This window comes from Elgaria multicarinata, chromosome 14 (assembly GCF_023053635.1).
Source record: "Elgaria multicarinata webbii isolate HBS135686 ecotype San Diego chromosome 14, rElgMul1.1.pri, whole genome shotgun sequence".
NCBI lineage: Eukaryota > Metazoa > Chordata > Lepidosauria > Squamata > Anguidae > Elgaria > Elgaria multicarinata.
Genome location: NC_086184.1, coordinates 5,594,315 through 5,617,401, shown reverse-complemented (window position 1 = coordinate 5,617,401; position 23,087 = coordinate 5,594,315). Strand labels below are relative to the sequence as shown.

Below are 23,087 nucleotides of genomic sequence, written 5' to 3'. Positions count from 1 at the left end.
CGGAAGGAGCCGAGAGGGGGGAAAGGGCCATTCCCCCAGCCTTGCTAGAAGGCTAGTTCATTTTACTCCTCTGCCCTCCGCACCCTGTGTTCTTTGTGTGACGTGTCTTTTAAGGTTGTAAGCCTTCAGGCAGGTTTTTACTGTCTCGTTTTACTGATTACTCCGAGAGCCCTTTCGTTTGGCTGAGGAGCAGGATAAAGATACTTTAAATAAATAAACACGTTGACCTCGGAGCTACAGCTTTGTCCCAGCAGGAGATATGGATTCATCATTAATCAAGAGTGTTGCAAGCCATTCCAAAAAAGCCATTCCCTACCCCCACCCAAAAAATGCCCAACACAGTCCTCCCACAACAGTTACATTGGCTTGGGTTATCAGGTCAGAAAGATCGTGCAAACAGGACTACTAGGTTTCTGTGGACAAGAAGCCTCCTATGGACAGAACCATCCAGGTATTCCAGCCGCTCTGAGCAGGCTTGACTCAGGAATTCAGCCTCTCCCAGGCCAGGCACCTGTTGCGAACAGTGGGCGTGGCGTCACCTTGTCAGCATCAGGTAACACCCACTGATCAGCTTTCCTGAGCTACATCCTCGGCTCGTGACGGAATGTAAGTCTTAGCCAGGAAGCTATAAGCAACATACAAGAAGCAGCAGCAGCAATAACCGAGTTTTTCCCGGCTGCCATCCATCTTCTTCTCTCCTCCTGCTGCTGCTAACAGGACAAGCCAAGATGGGGACAAAGCATTTGTTCTCAAAATTCTTCCAGAAAGTCACTTTCCACCCACACCTGAGCAGGAAATACAAGCCAGTGGGCAGCACGGAACCCGATGAAGAGGTAAGGCAGGTCCTCCTCCTCCTCCTCCTCCTCTTCGGCTTCTTCTTATTATTATTCAAATGTTGGTGCATGGGGATGTGTTGCTCTCAAGAAGGCCCTGCAGTGACACCGGTGCATGGCTGGTGGGGCGCATCTACACCAAGCAGGATATTCCAGTATAAAAGCAGTTTATAAAAGGCAGGAGCCACACTTCTGCTTTATAGTGGTATAGAAGTGCACTGACAACTGTTGGGGCCCATTGACACCTACCATATACTGCTTTCATACCACTTTCATAGTGTTATATCCTGCTTGGCATAGATGTGTCAATGGGCCCCAACAGTTGTCTATGCACTTCATACTGCACTATAAAGCAGTAGTGTCGATCATGCAGTGCAATTCAATACCGCTATAAAGCAGTAGTGTGGCTCCTGCCTTTTATATACCACTTTCATACTGGAATATCCTGCTTGGTGTAGATGAACCCTCTGCCTATTTGCTAGCTGTCGGAGTCTTTGATGTCACCTGGGGATGTGAAATGGGAGATGGGTGAATGTGGACTTTCCAGAAAGACTTTGGGGACACAGCCATCTCCAGCATGCTCAGAGTAGGAGCCACGGTGTGGTTTACGACTCTTGATGGGGGATGCAAGATCGCTGGGGTTCTTCTGGGCAAAGCTTTTATGGTTCTCAGAATTTGATGGGGCATCCAGATGTTTCTGTTTGTACCTTCCTGTGTTTTCCACTGCTTCTGCCATCTCTTTTCTTACTGGAGGGGGGAATTGTTAAGGAGGAAAAGATGGAATAGCAGCACAATGCCTTTGGACTGTTTGTGCTAAGAGCTCTTCATCTGGAAGCACCCCTTCCCCTGTTTTATCAGATCAAGAAACGCCGTCCCTCTTTCCTTCCCTTCCTTTCCTTCCTATTTCCTTGTTTCGTGCACCACTTCTAGTGTGACCACAGTAATTCATCATTTTAAAGCATATTATTATTATTATTATTATTATTATTATTATTATTATTATTATTCACATTTCAAGTGTTCAAAGGGCTTTGCATGTATTATTTAATTGTGATTCTTACAACAATCCTATAAGGTTGTTCAGCATATAATAATTAACTCCCATATTGCAGATGTGGGGACTCAAAAAGGATGAGGGAGGGAGGGAGAGATCCCAGGATAAACCTTAGGTCTAGCTGTGGTCTTAGTCACTAGCTTACATACATGCATGCCCCCACAACATTTCACAGGCAAAAAAGCACACACACACACACACACACACACACACACACACACACACTTAAAAATACTTAATCTCACAACGGATTTGATTGCTCACCGTTATTGTAGAATAGCTACAGAACAACTACATTCAGCACCATCCACGATTACAGTACGTAGTTAAGAGGTAGCTGGAAGGACAGAGCAGCGTGCTGGGATTTTGTGCACCAGATACAGCTGCCTCCCCCTTCCCCCAAATTTAGGGACCTGAGAGAGGAAGCTGAAATCTGTAGAGATCTCTTTTCTTTCTCTTTCCCTGAGAAAACGTCTGACTTTTCCTTCATTTAAGACCCCATGAAGCGAAAGACAAGAAATGTCAAGCAAGCAAGCATCACTAAAAACCCACTAAAGCAATGCAATAAAACAGAATGGCAGCAGAGTTGGTATAATCTCTATGAGTTCACATTAAAATATGTTTTAGGAAGGTACCCCGGGCACAAAAATCATCTGGAATGGGGGCAGCTAGACTGCAGGTGAGGTTTACAATGCAACCCTATTCATGTCTACTCAGAGGTCCCATGGTTTTGAGTGGGGCTTATTGTCAGGTATGATGACATAGAATTACAACCTAAAAGCCTTTTGTTCAACTCCCTTGCAGGGTTTTAAAATAAAAAATTCATAGGGGTGTGATGGGGGAGATAATGAATGGGTTCTGAGCAGGCAGGGAGAGAGGACCTGAGCTGAAGTTAAACTTACTTTCAGAAGGAGATCTCTCCACCGTTGGTGCCAATGCCTGTGCTTATTCAGTGGGGTGGGGAAATGGCCCTCTGCATGTGCTTGGAAATACTCTCCTCTTTTGATACTCATCCCAGGCTGAGATTTGACATTAAGAACAACTGGACTTTTGAAAACCCTGTTTCTCAACTTAGACTGAATTCAGGGTGCATAATCTCCAAAGCTATGTTCTGGAGTGGCCCAATGTATTTGCTGCCTTGCTTTTAGGACTCAGTCATACTAGTCCATATTGTCTTCTAAGATTCTGCATTTAGGATACATATTTGTGATAGTAACACACAAACACACACACCAGTTTGTGATCATCATCATCATCGTCATCATCGTTACTCGCCTCTCCCTCTGGATCGAGGTAGGGTAAAACACAAATGCAAAACAGCATAAAATACATATAATTAATTAAAGCATATAAAACTAATACATTATTTAAAAGCAGGACATTATTAAAAGGCATCTTAAAATTCCACTGGGTAGGCCTGCCAGAAGAGATCAGTCTTTTTGGCTTTCTTAAATTCCAGAAGACTCTTAAGTTGACAAATCTCTCCTGACAGGTCATTCCACACTTGGAAATCTGTTGCGTTTTTGATTCCATGGAGCGTCCAGCCCAGATAGGGTTGCCATATTCCAAATCCACAAAATTCGGACATTTTTTTGGGGGGGGGGGGGGGCTTCTTTTAGGATTCTTTTAAAAAACTGAGCAATATATAAAGGTCTAGGGAAAGCCCAATTTTTCAATTAAAACATCAACAACTGTAAAACCAGACATCTTAAATTCACTGCAAGTTACTTTCAAGTAATAGATTTGAGGCTTGGAACCCAAATCCAAGGAGGTGGATTTTTGAAGGAGTGACTTCCCTTTCCTTGCTCCCCTCTCTCTTTTCCTCTCCTTCACCCCCTTGTCCCCCACTCGCTCCCTCCCTCCTTCCCGTCCCCCACAAAACTCTCTTTCTTCCCCCACAAATAACCCAGCAGCTCCGCCCCACACTTACCCTAAAGGTCTGACCACAACCAGCCAAGCTCACCAAACTCCTTTGCATTGCATGGGCCTCGGGTAGCCTGAGGAGCGCACGTGCACCTTTCCTCGCTGAAGTTCCTTTTCTACGCAGCCGCAGGCACAATAAGGTGAGTCACGGTGAGTGACTCAGATGAGATTGTGGAGGAGCGGTGATGCTCTGGAAAAGGCGTCGGATTGAGGGTCTTTTTCTCTGCTGCTGCCGCTCCACTTAGCAGGTTCAAGGCACCATTTTGGAGGTCAGAATTTCTCCAGCCAGCTGGACCAGGAATCCAGGATTCTTGCCCAGCCGGTTGGAATATTTCAGAATCTCCTGGAAATTGTGACATTTCTGGTTTTCCGGGACGTATGGCAACCCTAAGCTCAACTTGCATTTGCAGGCCAACCTACAGCTTTCCCCCTGAACGCCATCAAGTCAGCCATAATTTGCACAAGTCGAGATTTGTAGCCACAATTTCTGCAATTTAGTCTCATTTGCACAAATTACGCCCGCAATTCGCGTAATTCACACAAATTTTAAAATACAGAAAAATGCAAACTTCCTGATTTGCTGCAGAGTGAGTCAGGCTCCACAGGATAAGAATTGACTGAAGTCACAGGGAGGAGGGCAAATCAACAGAAGTTCAACAAACTCTGCCCCCACCACCACGGATGGATTTATTTATTTGTTTATTGCATTTCTATACCGCCCAATAGCCAGAGCTTCTCCAACATCCCCTCGTGTGTAGCATTAAAATATGAAGAGGAGCATTTTCTATATTGCATCAACCTATTTCCACTTTGCATTCAAGCTTATAAAATCCAATCTACAGTTCTTCTTTTACATAGAGTGGATTAAAAAAAAATTAAATGCAGGTGCGGAATTGCAATACTGCTTTCCTAGTAGTAATGCCTATTCTAGAAACGTGTTGGTACCTGTAGATGGATCCTGCAGGGTGGAGCCCAGTACAAAAGCTGCCCATTCAACCAAAGTGTACAGCTTTTTTTAGAAGAAAAAAAAGAGGGAGGCGGATAAAAATGTGGCCTTCCCCTTTGCTGGATGAGACATTATTTATTTATTTATTTATTTTATTGCATTTATATACCGCCCCATAGCCAAAGCTCTCTGGGCAGTTTACAAAAGTTTAAAACAGTAAACATCAAAAACAAATGTACAAAGTTTAAAAACATAAAAAGCATAAAAACAACAGTATCCTCATAAAAACAGCTATTCTGGGGTCCATTAAAAGCAAACAAACTTAGCTCATGTTGTTAAATGCTGTTAAATGCCTGGGAGAAGAGAAAGGTACTGAAAAGATAACAATGTTGGTGCCAGGTGAGCCTCAGCGAGGAGATCATTCCAGAATTGGGGGGGCCACCACTGAAAAGGCCCTCTCCCTTGTTGCCATCCTCTGAGCTTCCCTCGGAGGAGGAACTCAGAGGAGGACCTTAGATGTTGAGCGCAGTGTATGGGTAGGTTCATGTCGGGAGAGGCGTTCCGTCAGGTATTATGGTCTCAAGCCGTGTAAGGCTTTATAGGTCTAAACCAGTACCTTGAATTGGGCTCAGAAACGTATAGGCGCCAGAGAATCTACGAACTACGAGTTCCATCTTAGATTTTATAACGCATTTGAAAACCCATCTGTTTTCCATAGCTTTTGGTATTTTAGCCTGATTTACTGTTCTCATTGCTATGATTATTCCTTTATTTCTGTTTTGTGTAACCCCTTCCCCCCTTCATATGTTTTAATGTGATTTTAGACTGTAAGCCTCTAGGGAGGGTATTGCTGTTTTATTTGTATATTCTGTACAGCACCAAGTACATTGTTGGTGCAATAATAATAATAATAATAATAATAGGCAGCCAATGCAAGTGAGCCAGAATCAGTGTTATATTTTCGAACCTTCTGGTTCCAGTTATCAATCTGGCTGCTGCACTTTGCACAAGCTGCAGTTTCCAAACTATCTTCAAAGGCTGCCCCACGTAGAGTCCGTTGCAGTAATCTAATTTGGAGGTTATTGCTTTTATGGCAATTGCCTTTGGATCTGTCTATGGGGAGCGGGAAGACCTATGCAATGCATGGTTTTCTCACCCAAATATTTATTTTGTTACATTCATCTTTCCTTCAAGGATCCCAGATATACATACACATGTGGCATACATATAATCCTCCACCTCTCCATTTTGTTCTCACAACAACCCTGTGAGGTAGGTTAGGCTGATAGTCAGTGAATGGCCCAAGGTCACTCAGTGAATTCCATGCCTGAGCGGGGAATAGAACCCGGGTGTCAAGAGCCTCACTCCAACACTCTAACCCCTACACCGTACTGGATGACACATCCTACTCATCTGCTTCCCAGCTGGCTTTTGAGATTTCTTCAAGGAATTGCCCATTTATCACCAAATGCATCTTCACAGCCTCAGGGACTAGAAACTTGGCTTGTTTGAAACAAATAAAAGCACCACGTTCCCTGGGATTCTGATTTTTGCACACTGTAGGCAATTTTGTGCTCATACGTTGACCTGACAGAAGGGCAGGATAAACACAGCTGTGTTCCTGGCTTTGATGTCCAAATGTCTCCTCTTTCGTAATAACTGCTCTTACACCCGCTGTGCTTGCCAACTCTGCTGGGTTAAACTAATAATTTTGCTTCCTCGAGGCAGTCCCTGAGCTAAGTGACATGTGTATATATATATATATATATATATATATATATATATATATATATATTGTTTAGCTTGCACTACTTTTCAGAAGGACAAAGGTTGGCAAATGCCCTGGGGCTTGTATTTGAATGCAAACATTCCAGCCTCACCTCCTTGAGTTTCCTGCTGTTATGTTGTTGCTTTGTCAGCAAGGCTTATTCTGCTGACAATGAACCTCTTACACCGGGGGTGTATAACCACTTTTAAGACAAGGGCTGGGTTCAGTTCCACGGAAGCTCTTGTGGGCTGCATTCCAGTGGTGGGTGGTTCCGAAGGCAAAGCAAGTGGAGTGTGGCCAAAAATAACCCAAAACCCAGCCTGTTTAAGCTTAAAGCTCTCACTGCCAGTAACTAGGCATAGAAGAGGCATTTGGCCCCAAGGCCTGAAGTTCTACATCCCTGACTTGCACTCTTCTTACTTCAGGAGAGATTTCAGGGCAGTAACTGTCTTGAATCTTAAAATTGCACTGCAGTATTCCAGCCTCTTTCTCTAACAGCTTTTCTACAACAGTCATTTATCATGTGCTCATCATTCCCTACTCATGGCTGCTTACGAGTTCTTTAGATGCCGTTTTGTTTCTGTGCCTAACCAGCACTTTCAAGGACTTTGTTTAAAGCAGAGAAAATGTGCCATTTAATTGTGAAAGTGAAAGAAAGCACAATTTTCCTCTTGTGTATTTGTGCTATTCCATTATACCACAGTGCCACCTAGAAGTTATGTGGCTGAAGAAATCAGGTTATGTGGTTATGTGGCTGAAGGAAACGAAACAGTGTAGTGCTCAGATTTCCATTTTGCAATGGAATCAAAAGTAGATTCAATAAACAAAAACCCTATGGTTTACAAAACAATGTTAAGGCTCTACAGTTTTCAACCAAACTCCAAAAAGCAGGGAAATTGGGAGTTAAGGCTCACAAGCCTTTAACACCATATCCTCCCTAAAGAGGCAGGAAGTTCAAGTGAAATTCTCATTCTCCCAAAGCAGATATAAACCATGAGGACAGGATGGAGAATAGGATATGCAGAGGTGACTGTGGGGTTGTGGAAAACTGATGATGAAAACTGTGGAGTTGTGGGAAAATGACACCTTTGGAGGGCACCAGGTTGGGGAAGGGCTGCTCTAAACAAAAAAAATATATATAAGTAGGTGGCCCTAAGTTGTTCATCATCAGTTTTGTGCTTTTCGTGTGCAAAAAACGGTTGCCAACAACAAGGTTTGAGTGCCATTTTCGTTCAGAGAGGGTTTTCCCCCTTTTGTTCTTTAAACTGGCATCCTTTCCTTAATATTTCACCAATCTTCTTGGAAAACCCCAGGGTATGTAAAACCAGCATTTTTTTTCTGGCAGGTCTCAGTTTCAGAAAGATTGGTGAAACATTTTCCATTTTATGAACGCTAGAATGACCCCCCCCCCCCCAATTACAGCCTTAACATCATGGAATGCTATATTCACTGATCGCCTGTAATACAGTGGTCCTCTTTTCAGAACTTAGTAATTTGAGAGTGTTTCTCCCAACCTTTACTGCAGAAGAGTTTAGAATATTGGTGCATCTTGCAAATGGCATAGAAAATCACTGGAACATTTCTGTTTCTTATAAGGATTTCTCTGTGGAAATTTGATGTTCTGGTTTCAGTTTCATACTTACTTTCTTAACCATCACTACCATGTGAATGTCCAGAAACATACCCAGGGACTCCCTTCCTTTTTAACATGTAAAATGGATCAATAGATGACAAAGAAACGGAGCATATAAAACCAGTCTGCAGAGGAGAAAGCAGATATGAGTGACTCACCTACTATAAACTTTTTCTCCCTTACATTCTTCTTATGTTCTTGTGTTAACTATTTCTTTGCATTATGAAGCCTGAAGAAGAATCTGAACTGACATCAGTTGAGCAAGTGAATGAAGTAGCATCTTTCCCTCCCAAAGAGGCTTGCAAATGCCATTCAGAGGAACTGGCCAAAACGTTGCAGGTAAGACCGATCAAGCCATTGCAGAGAACTTAGCAGAAACACTTCCAAAGAAAATGTATGTGGGGAGCTGTCTTCTGGCTTCTCAACTTCAGTAACTGAAGATGGTGAATATGAACATTCTTATATTCACAGTCGGCTAAACGCTGCCTGACCTCTGCAATTGGAAGAGCTGTTATGACATCAGGGAATGTTCGCAAGCATCCTTCCCTGCTCAAGCTACATGTGTCAGCAGAGGAATGTTGAGAAGCAATCTCAGTTTCCTTTGCATTGGAGAACGCCTTTTTGTAGGCTGCAGAAAGATGCTGCATTTGGGGGTATGCAGACAATGAAGGCACCCACAGTGTTGAAAAGACAACCCCTTGGCTACTCCCTCTCCCTCATTGGGCCACATGCCCAGAAAGGCAGTGTCTGATTGGTTCAGCTCAGGATGTGTTGATGGTCACCAATCTGGATGGCTTTAAAAGGGAGTTGGATAATTTCCTGGAGGCAAAGGCTATGAATGGCTACTAGCCCAGATGGTTGTAGTATTTGAGGCAATAAGCCTGTGTGCACCAGTTGCTGTGGAACATGGGTGGGAGGGTGCTGTTGCACCATGTCCTGCTTGTTCATCCCTGGCCGATGGCTGGTTGGCCATTGTGTGAACAGAGTGCTGGACTAGATGGACCCTTGGTCTGAGCCAGCATCAGGGCTCTTCTTATGTTCTTATGATACTCAAAAGTTAGCAAAGGAAAAATAACACACTTTTGTCAAAAGTGGGACACCATGGGTTGCAGTCTGAAACTCGCTTCTATAGCACTTTCTTTTAGCAGCAAGAGGGGAGGAGCCACGTGAAGTCAAACTGAACTGGCCAACCTCCAGGTTAAAAAATGGGGGGGGGGGGCTCCAAGTTAGCAAGGAGAGGCTGGCTAAGGGGAGGCAGACTCAGGAAAGCATCTTGTCTGGGGACCCTTCAAACCTGACGGCACCTCTGTAAAGAGTTGGATGTGCCTGTTGTGATCTTTTTTGCCTGATTAATAGTCCTAATGATTTAACTGTATCCAGGGGGATGAGAAATCTGCCCTATAATTTGTGACTTCTCCTTTCCCTATTTATCAAGCTGGAAAATTAAAAGCCATTTAATTATCTTCCCCTCTCTCTCTCTCTCTCTCTCTCTCTCTCTCTTCTGGATCAAAGATGCAGCAGTAATTAAAAATGAAGGAATGGGTCATGGCTAATTTCATTCCGCACAAAAGTGATGCCAGCCTTCATGTTTGGGTCCAACGTCACACCTGTATTAGCCCTGTTCAGGCATTTGCCAACTCGCCCCCCCCTCCATCATGCAGGACTGTGCTAGTGGGCCCCACCCATTCCATTGTATTCTTGTCACTTGGCTCTGGATATGAACCAGGACTCTGTACCCTCATTCTCAAAGGATTCTATTCCCTTGTCTTCAGAAGAAGGGGGCTCTTGAGTTAGTGGCTCAGAGAGAGAGAACTCAGCTATGGAAAGGCCAAGACCTTTTAAGAGACAAAGCTTCACTCAGTATGCCTAAATCCAGCAATGCTCCTATTTAAACCTCAGTCTTGTGCTGATACTTGTTGGAGCAACCCATAGGGCCAATGTAGAGGTTCTTTAAATCATGCGGAATGGTTCTATGGATGATTGATTTGCTTACCTTTGTGTGGCCCTGATTTGGATTGGGGCTGTGACAATTTGGAAGGGGTAACTTAAGCTCAGTCTTGTATGGATCCAGAGTGAGATTTAGATGTTTTAATTGTTCGGACATCCAACAGGCCAGCTGGCCAGCACCCAGCTTTTCCAAGCACCTGGTGACAACCTCCACCACACAAGACCCCTTCTCCTTATCTGGACTTGCCATGAGTGTCTGCAGCCATCCAGGCCTCTTCAAGGGAGTTGCCATTTTAAAAATAGCAACACCTTGAAGAGGCACAGATGGCTGTGGGCCCTCACAATGGATCCAGGTAAGGAGCAGGGGGAGGGGTCTGAATTGGCTGAAAGGACCCTGAAGCAGACCCAATCCAACCCGATTTGGCCCAAATCAGCCTGGAGTTGACCGTCTTCGGTTCTGGGCTGATTTGGCTGTATCAGCCACTTCAGCTTGGAATTCAGATCCAGAGCCAAAGCACAGCACTGCCCTAATTTCAACCTTTCAGAATAGGGAAAAGCCTGGAAACTACCAAATGATAGGTAGTTGGGAGTGGAACCAGGACAAAGGCTGTAGCCACCTGGAGAATACTGGAGGTCTGGGCTAAGATTCCTGGGCCAGATCTACACTAAGCAGGATATAACACTTTGAAAACGTTTTGAAGACTGTATAGGGAGTGTGTCCTGGGCCCCAACAGTTATCACAACTACCCTATTTCTTCAATTCTGAGACGCACTTTTCCCCCCATATAAACATCTCTAAAAATGGGGTGCGTCTCAGAATCGCGGGTGTGTCTTAGGTTTATTTTTTCCTGTTGGTGGTACTGAAATTAGTGTGCGTCTTACAATCGATGGCATCTTACAATCGAAGAAATACGGTATTATAAACCGTTTTAAAGCAGTAGTGTAGATCCTGCCCAGGAAGGCCATATCTGTCGTGTTTCTCAGAACACGTCTGCTTTCAATGGGAGGCAAATGATGAGGCTTGCTAAGTAATCCACAAAGCTTTTATTAAGCAACAAACATCTCTTCTACCTGAAGTGAGTCTCACCTCTTGGAAACACCCCCCTAGGCAAAACTATGCAAACTAAGCAAGACAATTGTCCATTCAAGAAGAATAGGAAGCCACTTCCCAAACACCCGTAACTTCAGGGAGCCTGGTGCGGAGGCAGGTTCTGACATAATCGAACTGACTTTCTCACGCCTTCCTTCCGCCCCATGCGTTTGAGCTTCTGGTGGACTTTAGCATCAGCCAGCTTGTCGGGATGCTCACCTCCAGAAGAAAGCTCGCTTCCCACTGAGTGTGTAGGATTTGGCCTTGAGGAGATAAGCTCTGGAGAGGGTTGACTCCCAGCTGGGGAATCACCCGTGACAGCTTCCTCCCCCACAGGCACAGGTTGGCTGGTGTCTGGCGCGGCATCTTCTAGTCCTGAATCTGATTCTGATTGATTACCTGAAACATCTTCTCCCAAAACAGGGGTAGTAGGGTTAGACATGACAATACCTGGCCCTTGTGCCTGAAGTTCAACCCTGGAGCTTTGTACCATCATACAGTTTGTCACAATGGCTTTGCAGCCATCCTAACCACCCTTGCATGTTCCCCCAGGTTGATTTAGAAAAGGGACTTTCCGAATTCTCGGTGCTGCAGCGCAGGGTCAAGCATGGCTGGAATGAATTTGTAGTTGATAATACAGAACCAGTGTGGAAAAAATATCTCGACCAGGTAAGGAATATAAACATTGCCAACGGGTTTTGTGGTTTGCTCCAAGTTTAGGCTGAATAACACTGATTGGTTTAAAGCAAACATGCATATCTGGTTTAGGTTCATTTAAAAAGCAAAACAAAAACTGAACAAGAGAAGTGGATAATGGGCACATCACACCAGGAAGTCTTCCTGCTCGAGTTCTCTTGAAATGATTGAGAGATGTTAATCTAACCTGCCCAAATGTTTGTCCAACATGTTCTTCAAACGCTCCCATCATTAAAGTGGCCTGCAGATGGAATTAAACATCCACACAGTGAGCTCATTTAAAATCAGTAATTATGATTTAATTGGAAATAAAATGCATTTCACTATAGTGGGGGATACTGTGGCATCAAGGGCAGGGATGATTGGGAATCCTGCAGGTGGAAGCCATGATGAGGAAGAGGATGAGGGATGAAAGCATCTGGGGGCCTTGCTAGACGAGGCCTTAGCGCGCTTTGTGGGCCGGTTTCCCTGCTGTGCGTCCAGATGACGCACAGGGGAATCCAGCGCCAGGCCGCACTGAGGCCTCCTCTAACGTGCCATAAGCAAAGTCGCTTATGGTGCACCTTTTTCACAGCCCCGGCCTCAGGCCGGGGCTGAGAAACGTCTAGGAAGGTCCGTGGCTTTTTGCGGCTACTCGCTTACTCGCGAGTAGCCGCAAAAAGCCACTGACCTGGCACAGCGCTCATACGAGCGCTGTGCCCATTGTGCCGGTGGGGTGGTGATCTGGGGGGGGAGATAGGGGAGGGAAGGCCGGACCGGCAGGAGAGGGGATGGCGGGGGGTGATGAACAGGAGATGGCGAGGGGGGACGGAGGGCGACGAACAGGAGATGGCGAGGGAGGGCGGGGGGGGCGACGAACAGGAGATGGCGAGGGGGGACAGGGGGCGACGAACAGGAGATGGTGAGGGGGGACGGAGGGCGACGAACAGGAGATGGCGAGGGGGGGCGGGGGCGACGAACAGGAGATGGCAAGGGAGGGCGGAGGGCGACAAACAGGAGATGGCAAGGGGGGACGGATGGGGGGGTTAACTAAAAAAAACCCTTACCTTCTCCGGAGTCTTCGGGCCGCACGTGGCCCCTTTAAACTAAAAAAAAAATGGCGGACGCTGCAGGGCTTGCGTCGTCCCTGCGTGTCCGGCGTCTGGAAGCTGAGGCGGCGCACGCTAACGTTAGCGCGCCTTGGCCCCGCCTCCCTGCCGGCTTATCCCGGCAGGTCTAGCAAAGCCCTGGGGCAATGGCAGTGAGAAGGCAGACTCACTGAGGGAGGAGAACCATTGAGGGGGCTTTGCCCAAAGGCCCTCAAAAACCTAGAGCTGGCACTGACAATTATTCTCTATCTCCCCACAAAAAAAAGGCTTTCACATAACAATAACCACAGGGTCAACGTTTCGGTTGAGCCAGGTTATTGCTTATGTGCAGGGCTTTTCTGCAGTGGCCCCCAAATTGGGAATGCAACCTGCAGCATTCCTGCCTTCTCCTAGTGAGAACTCCCCTTCCCTAAAGCCTTTCTCAACCCAGCAGGGACTACCTTCTCTCTCACAGACACTGGGTTTTACTGCCACCAGGGCCTTTAAGGTAGGGTGACCATATGAAAAGGAGGACAGGGCTCCTGTATCTTTAACAGTTGTATTGAAAAGGGAATTTCAGCAGGTGTCATTTGTATATATGGGGAACCTGGTGAAATTCCCTCTTCATCACCACAGTTAAAGCTGCAGGTGCCCTGCCCTCTTTTAAATCTGGTCACTCTAGTATAGCCCCTGCACCTTTAACTGTTGTGACGAAGACGGAATTTCACCAGGTTCTCCATATATACAAATGACACCTGCTGAAATTCCCTTTTCTATGCAACTGTTAAAGGTACAGGAGCCCGGTCCTCCTTTTCATATGGTCACCCTATTTAAGGCTCAGGCCCAACTCTTTTTAACCTATAACTTTGCACTGTTCCCTATATGGAGAAAGGGTGAAATTTCCTCTTCATCGCAACAGTTAAAGGTGCAGGTGCCCTGCCCTCTTTTAAATCTGGTCACAGTATAGCTGCAGTATAGCTCCTGCAGCTTTAACTGTTGCGATGAAGAGAAAACTTCACTAGGTGTGACATGCATAGAAATGACACCTGCTGAAATTCCCTTTTCTATGCAACTGTTAAAGATACAGAAGCCCTGTCCTCCTTTTCATAGGGTCACCCTAATGTTCTCTCATACACAGTACACTCTCAAACAATCATTTCACAAATCATCACAGATCTCGCTCTATCAGTTCCTAATCCTAATATCCCATCTATATCCTCATCTCTATCTTCTCGCACAGCACAGCACCAAAACATTGCCCTCCTTCATTCACTCGGGATGCTTTTAGTCATCCAATTATTTATCTCTTTTAAATGCTGGATCGTTGTTGCTGCTTTTAATGTAATGCTTTTTTCAGTTGTTTTATAATGGGGTTTTTTTTGTCATGGGTTGTATAGCTTTTGATTTTATCGTGTATGTCACCCTGAGAGCTTCTGCTATAGAGCGACTCTCAAAGGGAATAAATAAATGATGCACGGATTATTCCAGCGGGAACATGGCCCTTGACAGAGATGGGGGGGAGTCGATCCTTGCTCTAGGGCAGTGGTTCCCAAAGTGGGCGGTACTGCCCCCTTGGGGGCGGTGGGATTGCAATGGGGAGGGCGCTAAGAGGCAAAGGGCTGGCTGGCAGGGCGGCGCTTGAGGTGGTCTTTTCTGAGAAGCGCCTCTCCAGTAGGTCTTAAGACCCAGGGACATTTTTATGGGAGAAGGTAGTTTGGTCCCAAGCCATATAGGGGAAGAATCCACACATGTATTAATACCGTTTAAGAAGAGTCCTTTTAACGGTGAATTGAAATGTTTCAAAAGCACCAAAACGCTAATGAAGAGACGTACCCTGCTTGGTGTGCCCTGCCACGCCGGCTGCAAAACAGAGGCGTTCGCTCTCTTTTCCCTCCCTCGTCAGCAAGCCTGCGGTGGGTGCTTCCCATTTAAAGGGGCCGTGCGCAGGGGGCACTGCGCATGAGTTTGTGGAACCAAGGGGGCGGTTAACTGAAAAAGTTTGGGAAGAACTGCTCTAGGGCCGAGCATGGAGTGAAAAAGACTGGGACAAAATGCCAGCGGAGGGGATCGGACCTGGGTGCGAGGTGTAACAGCTTGACTCCTACTTTGAACAGTCCCAAACACTGCCTAAGAGCAAAGCCCTTTGTCCTTCTTCCATTTTAGTTTAAGAACCCCCTGATCCTTTTGCTGTTGGCTTCCGCTTTAGTTAGTGTGGTTACTAAAGAATATGAAGACGCCGTGAGTATCGCAGTGGTAAGTGGTTCACTTTTCTACACTGCCTGTGTATCCCACCATTGTGACGCTCTTTCGTATCCCCGATCATGTGCTGGCAAAGTGCACTGTCCTCTGTTATAGCGTTACTTTCTGATTTATATCTGTACAGGGGTGGGTGAGGCCTCCACTGCACCTTGCTCTTGACTGCGATAACCCCTTTAGAGGGGCATCCATGCCATGGAATCAGCTTTGCTGGGCCTGCCCCTTTTATTTATTTATTTATTTATTTATTTTATTACATTTATATACCGCCCCACAGCCGAAGCTCTCTGGGCGGTTTGCAACAATTAAAAATGGTAAACATTAAAAGTATACAAAATTTAAAAACCATCAAAAACATAAAAACAACAGTATCTATTTAAAAACAACAGTTCTGGGGTCCATTAAAAACAAACTTGACATTGTTAAATGCCGTTAAATGCCTGGGAGAAAAGAAGAGTCTTGACCTGGCGCCGAAAAGATAACAACGTTGGCGCCAGGCGAGCCTCATCGGGGAGATCATTCCACAGTCGGGGGGCCACCACGGAGAAGGCCCTCTCCCTTGTTGCCATCCTCCGAGCTTCCCTTAGAGTAGGCACTCGGAGGAGGACCTTAGATGTTGAGCGCTGTGTACGGGTAGGTTCATGTCCGGAGAGGCGTTCCATCAGGTATTGCGGTCCCAAGCCGTGTAAGGCTTTATAGGTTAAAACCAGCACCTTGAATTGGGCTCAGAAACATATAGGCAGCCAATGCAAGCGGGCCAGAATCGGTGTTATATGCTCAAACCTCCCTGTTCCAGCTATCAATCTGGCCACCGCATTTTGCACAAGCTGCAGCTTCTGGACCGTCTTCAAAGGCTGCCCCATGTAGAGGGCATTGCAGTAATCTAATTTGGAGGTTACCAGAGTATGGACAACTGAAGCTAGGTTATCCCTGTCCAGATAGGGGCGTAGCTGGGCCACCAACCGGAGTTGGTAGAAAGCACTCAGTGCCACCGAGGCCACCTTTTCCCTCCCCCTATCATTATTGGTTACAGGGCTGCTCCTTTCCTCACCCTCCTCTCACCCAGCTCTTCCAATCAACGTCTTTTTTGGAATTATTTGCTCCTTCAGCAATAGCATAGATATCCCTTGTCCTCACAGGGGATGGTGTTCTGGGGCAAAACATCATATCAATGTATCAGGAGGCTGAAAGGTAACACGCTCCCCTGAGTATCATCTCCACTGCACTGCCCAACACCCGCCTACACCAAAGCACATTGTAGCACAAATGCAAGAATACACGGCCGCATGATGGCGGAAACATGCCACGGCTGCAAAAAATAATAATACTGCATTTCCCCCAATCTTTTTGAAAGCAAGGTTATGGAGGGAGAGTGTAGGAGACATCCTGGAGGTTGACGATGTCATGTAATGGACCCACAAACTTCCATGAATTGCCAATCACGAGTATGCAATAAAACACTCATGTGGAGAAGCTCCTTGTTCAATAGAACTAGAGATGGTTTCCAAAGGTAGTGAAGGGGGAAATATGAAACAAGAAACTGGGGCCATAGCTAGACCTAAGGTTTATCCCAGGATCATCCTGGGTTCGTCCCTGCCTGAGCGCTGGATGCCTTGTGTGGCACTTAGATGAACAGGTTTGACCCCAGGACAATCCTGGGATAAACCTTAGGTCTAGCTATGGCCTGGGTTTCTGGGAAGACCACTGGATGCCTAATTTCTCTTATAGCTTCCATGAAGAAAAAAAGAGAGTGTATATACTGAGTTTTGGATACAGCGATAAACTATGGTTTAGTTTATTGTGAATGAGGTGGATGCAACCAAATAGACCAGTAATGCAGAACTGCTTTTAGCTTGAGGGCCAAATTCCATTGCAGAGAGGGTCTCAGAGGCCGCATTCCAATTGTGGGTGTGACCAAAGGCAAAAAGGGGTGGGGCTAAAATGTCAAGAATACCAGCCTATTTTAGCCTCAAGCTCTTCCTGCCATAACTAGAATCATAAAATAGTAGAGTTGGAAGGGGCCTATAAGGCCATCGAGTCCAACCCCCTGCTCAATGCAGGAATCCACCCTAAAGCATCCCTGACAGAGGGTTGTCCAGCTGCCTCTTGAAGGCCTCTAGTGTGGGAGAGCCCACCACCTCCCTAGGTAACTGGTTCCATTGTCATACTGCTCTAACAGTCAGGAAGTTTTTCCTGATGTCCAGCCGCAATCTGGCTTCCTGTAACTTGAGCCCATTATTCCGTGTCTCCTACAACTTATCCTACTAAGCTGTAGAAGCATTTTAGGGGGGAAACTGCACAAAAGCTGGGACAACACCAAATGATCGGTGGTTTGGGGGAAAGGGGGGCATGAGCATCTAAGGAACCCCAGAAGGCCGGATTAGGACATTGGGACTGACGTTCTGCACCCCCAAAATAGACAATTAGATTACACAATTTGCTTAAGGGAAAGCAGTAGTATGAAGATATGTTTTCCAGGTCTTCTTGAATTCCAGTAGTGAAGGTGCCAAGCAAATGTTAGCTGGAAGAGCGCGCCAGAGATAAGGAGCCACTACTGAAAAGGCCCTGCCTCTGCTGCTTGCCAATCTAATCAATTCTACCAGTGAGCAAATGAGAAAGCCTCTGATGCAGAGGTTCAGGGCTACTGCATGCATACCAGCTAGACATCATCCATTGCATTTTGCTCCAGTATAAGCCTGATACTTTGTGATCTATGATGCTTACCCGTCACCTTCATCTTTTCCCCCCTCAGGCTGTCATCATTGTGGTAACCGTGGCCTTCATTCAGGTACATCTTCTTTTGTATCCAATTCTTGCCTCTCGGATTATTATTGTTGTTGTTGTCGTCATCCATTGAGACAAATGTGAATTGACACCACTGGGCTTCTTTTCCTGCAGGAATACCGTTCCGAAAAATCTCTGGAAGAACTTAACAAGCTGGTCCCTCCAGAGTGTAACTGGTAAGTTGCTTGAACAGGCATCAATTTTATCTTCGACGTGGTAAGAGGTAAATACTTTGTTCATGCATGTTAGGAGGGGTAGTTCACAACAGCAGCCTGGCTCAGACATCAAAACAAGTCAGGATTTTTAAAATACCTGGTGTGTTGTGAGGGACACTGGCTGCTGGCTACCCAATCGTTCCTGTTACAGCCAAACGGAGCTGTAATGCCGGCATCCTTGGGTCAACCCATGAAGCAGAGTGGTAGAAGATGCAGGACACACAAAAGTACTTTTTCACACATTGTATAGTTAAGCTATGGGATTCATTACCACCAGATGTGGTGATGGCCGCCAACTTGGATGGCTTTAAAGAGGGATCAGACACATTTATGGAGGAGAAGGCTATCAAGGGCAACTCATCCCGATAGCTATGTGCTGCCTCCAGTATGAGAGGCAGTATGCCTATATACGGCAGTTTCTGGGGGACACAGTGGGAGAGTGATGTTGCACTCATGTCCTACTTGAGCACCTTTTATCAGCTTAGGTTGATATCCCAACTACACCCTTATCTGGACAGAGATAGCCTAGCTACAGTGATCCATGCTCTGATAACCTCTCGTTTGGATTACTGCAATGCGTTATACGTGGGGCTGCCTTTGAAAACGGTCCGGAAGCTTCAGCTGGTACAAAACAGGGCAGCACGGTTACTAACAGGGACTGGCCAATGAGATCACATTACGCCAGTCCTTCTCCAGCTTCATTGGCTGCCAGTCCAGGTCCGGGCCCGATTCAAAGTACTGGTATTGACATTTAAAGCCCTAAACGGTTTGGGGCCAGGTTATTTGAAGGAACGCCTCCTCCCATATGTACCTGCCCGGACCTTAAGATCATCTACAGGGGCCCTTCTCCGTGAGCCCCTGCCAAAGGAAGTGAGGCAGGTGGCTACTAGGAAGAGGGCTTTCTCCGCTGTGGCACCCCGGTTGTGGAATGAGCTCCCTAGAGAGGTCCACCTGGCACCTACACTGTACTGCTTTCGTCGCCAGCTGAAGACCTTTTTATTCTCTGAGTATTTTAACACTTAATTTTAACTTAAATTTAAATTTTACTGTTTTAACTCTGTGTTTTAATCTTATATCAATTTTGCTGCGTGGTTTTATCCTGGTTGTGCTTTTTATACTGTATTTTGTAATTGTGCTTTTAACCTGTTGGTTGTTTTATTGTGGTTTTAATTTTTGTGAACTGCCCAGAGAGCTTCGGCTATTGGGCGGTATAAAAAGGTAATAAATAAATAAAATAATAAAATAAATACTTGTGGGTTTCCCACAGTTGGCTGCTTGGCCACTGTGTGAACAAAATGCTGGTCTAGATGGACCCTTGGTGTGATCCAGCAGGGCTCTTCTTATGTTCTTAACTCCTGCCTGAAACCCTGGAGAGCTGCTGCCAGTCAGTGTCGACAATATTGGTCTGCATGGCTACTAGCAAGGAACTCCAGCTTCAGAGGCAGCACAGGGAAACATCAGTCAATGAGAAACACTGGGAAACACCAGTGGGAGAGAACATGTGGACTTCAAGTTCTGCTTGTGGACTTCTCAGAGGAGGCAACTGGTTTGCCACTATGGGAAACAGGATGTTGTACTAGATGACCCTGTTTTCTGATCCAGCATGGCTCTTCTTACATTCTTAGGAAAACCTCCCCCAACCTGGTGCCCTTGGGAATTCAACTCTCACCAGCCTCGGCCAGTAGGGCCAATGATCAGGAATGCTGAGATTTGTAGTCCAAAACATCCAGAGGGCACCAGGTTTGGGCAAAGCCATCTTAGAAGGACAAGAACCAGCCGTAGCTGTTCTCTGCTTCCTCACAAGGTCCCTCTTTGGTATGACAGTAGCCAGTAGAAATTTCACTGAGGAAGTTGAAGGCCCACAGAAGGTGCTTTGCCCAAGCCTCATCCACCCACCCACCCAAAATATCTGAAGCTGGTACCATAGATATGTAGCCAAGCAAGTTTCTTTCCTTCCGATCAGTGGCTAAAGGTTTTAAGAATGACTATAAATGGATATCTACTTGGCCAGTGTAAACTTCTCAGTTTATTAATGATAATAATAATAATAATGCCCTTTATTTGGCTCCTGGACATTTGTGCTTTTATTTTAGTGACCTGAACAATGTGCGTCTAAGTCATCTGTTCCTGGATTGATGCCCATTTCCTTCCTGAGTATGAGGATAAATAACCGCTCAAGCTTAGCCAATGCAAATACATGGTACCTCTTGTGCTTGTAATGGCTGTGTCCAACTTGAGGCGGCCTATTTGCCTTTCAAGGTCAGGGAACACTTTGATCCCTTTCTTCTCCATGTCCTTTCCCTATCCAGACACACCTTGCAGACACAAAGAGCTATCAGTTTTGGATAACCCTTTGTGATAACCTCGTAGACAAATGTAACGTTAAGTAACGGCTCCCCTCAGCTTGCCAAAGGCTCGAGCTGACTAAACAGGCACGCCAAACCAGCTTTTGACCAAGCCTCCAAAGTTCAGACCTACAGAGAAATGGCTGCTGGTCCATGGCTCCTGAGTGAAAGGTGTTTTACGGCGGGGATGCATGCCTGTACTTTGCCCATCTGCTCTCATAAAACAGGGGTGTCGTCGTGCTCATCATGGACTTCCCATGGGAATCTATTTGGCCACTGCAGGAAACAGAATGCTGGACTAGATAGTCCAGGAGGACTTTGGTCTGATCCAGCCCAAAGGAAGTTCTTATGGTCTTAGAAACGTTGTCCTGGGCTCTTGACTCCTCTGTCATCTGATTTTCACTTTCACTTTCTCTCTCTCTCTCTCTCTCTTTTCCTTCTCTTTTTTCTTTTTTCCTTTCCTGTCTTTTTCTCTCCCTTCTTTCCTTCTTTCCTGAAAGGAAAGGGTAGAATGGAAGGGACAACTGAAACGTTCATGCACCAGCAAGGAACACCTTTGTCGCACCCCTTTGACAACTCTGCTTTGCCTGGTGTTTATCTCTCCAAACCTGCAGCATGAGGGAAGGGAAGCTACAACACCTTCTCGCTCGAGAGCTTGTGCCCGGAGACCTTGTGTGCCTCTCCATGGGAGACAGAGTTCCTGCAGACATAAGACTCACCGAGGTAAACATGTACATGGGTGCTTCCATTATGCAACTTGGTGCAAAATCCATTCTCCAGCCTCATAATTCTCATGCTAATGGTTCTGAAGACCAGGACAGGTTGAAGAGTCCTTGTGAAATCTCTATCTGTACACTTGGCTCATCTTTGGAGGCCTTCTTCAGGTGTCCCCTCTGTTGAAGGTGTGGCAGGTGGCAACTGAGGAAGAAGTTGCTCAGTGGTGGCACCCATTTATGGAATGCTCTTCCCAGCGTGGCTTGCATGTTCCTTGGTGTCAGACAAACACCCTTTCAACACACACACCAAGCCTTTTAATTGTCAACTTCATTTTATGTTGCTTCCTATTTGCTTGTTTTGGATAATTACTGGTTTTCGTATTATTATTATTATTATTATTATTATTATTATTATTATTATATTTATTTGTATCCCTCCTTTTGCCCAATACTGGGCCTCAAGGCTGCCTTACAAAGTTTAAAACATAGACATTTTAAACCTGGGGAAAGAAATGTACAAAAATTAAAATAAAATAAAAATAAATAATAAAAAAATACAATATTAAAACATTAAACGTTTAAAACACACAACAATTTTACAAGACTTCAACATAGATGGAAGGACCAGATTATTCTCCAAAGGCCTGTCGGAACAAAGAAGTTTTAGCCTACTTCCGAAAGCCCGTCAAGGAGGGAGCCAGCCTAGCTTCCCCAGGAAGAGAGTTCCAGAGCACTGGAGCAGCCACCGAGAAGGCCCTCTCCCATGTTCCCACCAAGCGCGCCTGTGAAGACAGTTGGACTGAAAGAAGGGCTTCTCCAGAAGTTCTCAAAGCACGGGCAGGCTCATAAGGGAGAATACGGTCTTTCAGATAACCTGGACCCGAGCCACATAGGGCTTTATGATATCATAGAATCATAGAATAGCAGAGTTGGAAGGGGCCTACAAGGCCATCGAGTCCACCCCCTGCTCAATGCAGGAATCCACCCTAAAGCATCCCTGACAGATGGTTGTCCAGCTGCCTCTTGAATGCCTCTAGTGTGGGAGAGCCCACAACCTCCCTAGGTAGCTGATTCCACTGTCGCACTGCTCTATGGAATCAGCTACCTAGGGAGGTTGTGGGCTCTCCCACACTAGAGGCATTCAAGAGGCAGCTGGACAACCATCTGTCAGGGATGCTTTAGGGTGGATGATATATTGATGATGATATCATAATAGTAATAATAACCACAACAACTAGATGATGAAGTTGACAATGACGATGACAATGACGATTATGATGGTTCTGTAGGCCATATATTAAGGATGGGATATGAAAACACACAGTGCGATCCAATGCATGTTCACTCAGAAGTAAGATCTACTGATTTTAATGAGGCTTACTCCCAAATGTGCATAGAGTTTCAACCTAAATATCTCATTGTTATCAGTGGACATTTACAATGCAGTTGTTTCCCCTTAACGACACTCCATGTGCATTGATAAGACCAATAATGCAATCTTGATCTGTAATCTTGTACAACAACATCAAGATCCTTTCTGTGTGGTGTTTTACCAGTGCCCAGGAGGACCAGTGGACATTAGTAATTTGTCACCGAGAAAGATAATATGATGTAACTCTATAGAACCATATCTAGATCACTTCTTTGCCATAGTATATCAATGGCTTAAGTGTCGGACTGGGAGTCGGGAGATCCGGGTTCTAGTCCCCACTCAGCCATGGAAGCTCACTGGGTGACTTTGGGCCCGTCACAGACTCTCAGCCCAACCCACCTCACACGGTTGTTGTTGTGAGGATAAAATGGAGAGGAGGAGG

At 45.7% G+C, this 23,087-nt stretch overlaps 1 protein-coding gene across 1 annotated transcript in view; it reads left to right on the top strand.

Annotated features, from left to right (window-relative positions):
- Positions 1–398: 398 nt before the first annotated feature.
- The window catches only part of ATP2C2 (ATPase secretory pathway Ca2+ transporting 2), a 51,232-nt gene continuing 28,543 nt past the window's right edge, over positions 399–23,087 (top strand). Inside the window, exons 1-7 of the mRNA XM_063141044.1 lie at positions 399–833; positions 8,386–8,496; positions 11,747–11,863; positions 15,121–15,210; positions 17,966–18,001; positions 18,112–18,173; positions 21,172–21,280. Of these exons, the coding sequence (XP_062997114.1) occupies positions 729–833; positions 8,386–8,496; positions 11,747–11,863; positions 15,121–15,210; positions 17,966–18,001; positions 18,112–18,173; positions 21,172–21,280 (630 nt within the window). The 5' untranslated portion in view covers positions 399–728. The remainder of the gene's footprint in view (positions 834–8,385; positions 8,497–11,746; positions 11,864–15,120; positions 15,211–17,965; positions 18,002–18,111; positions 18,174–21,171; positions 21,281–23,087) is intronic.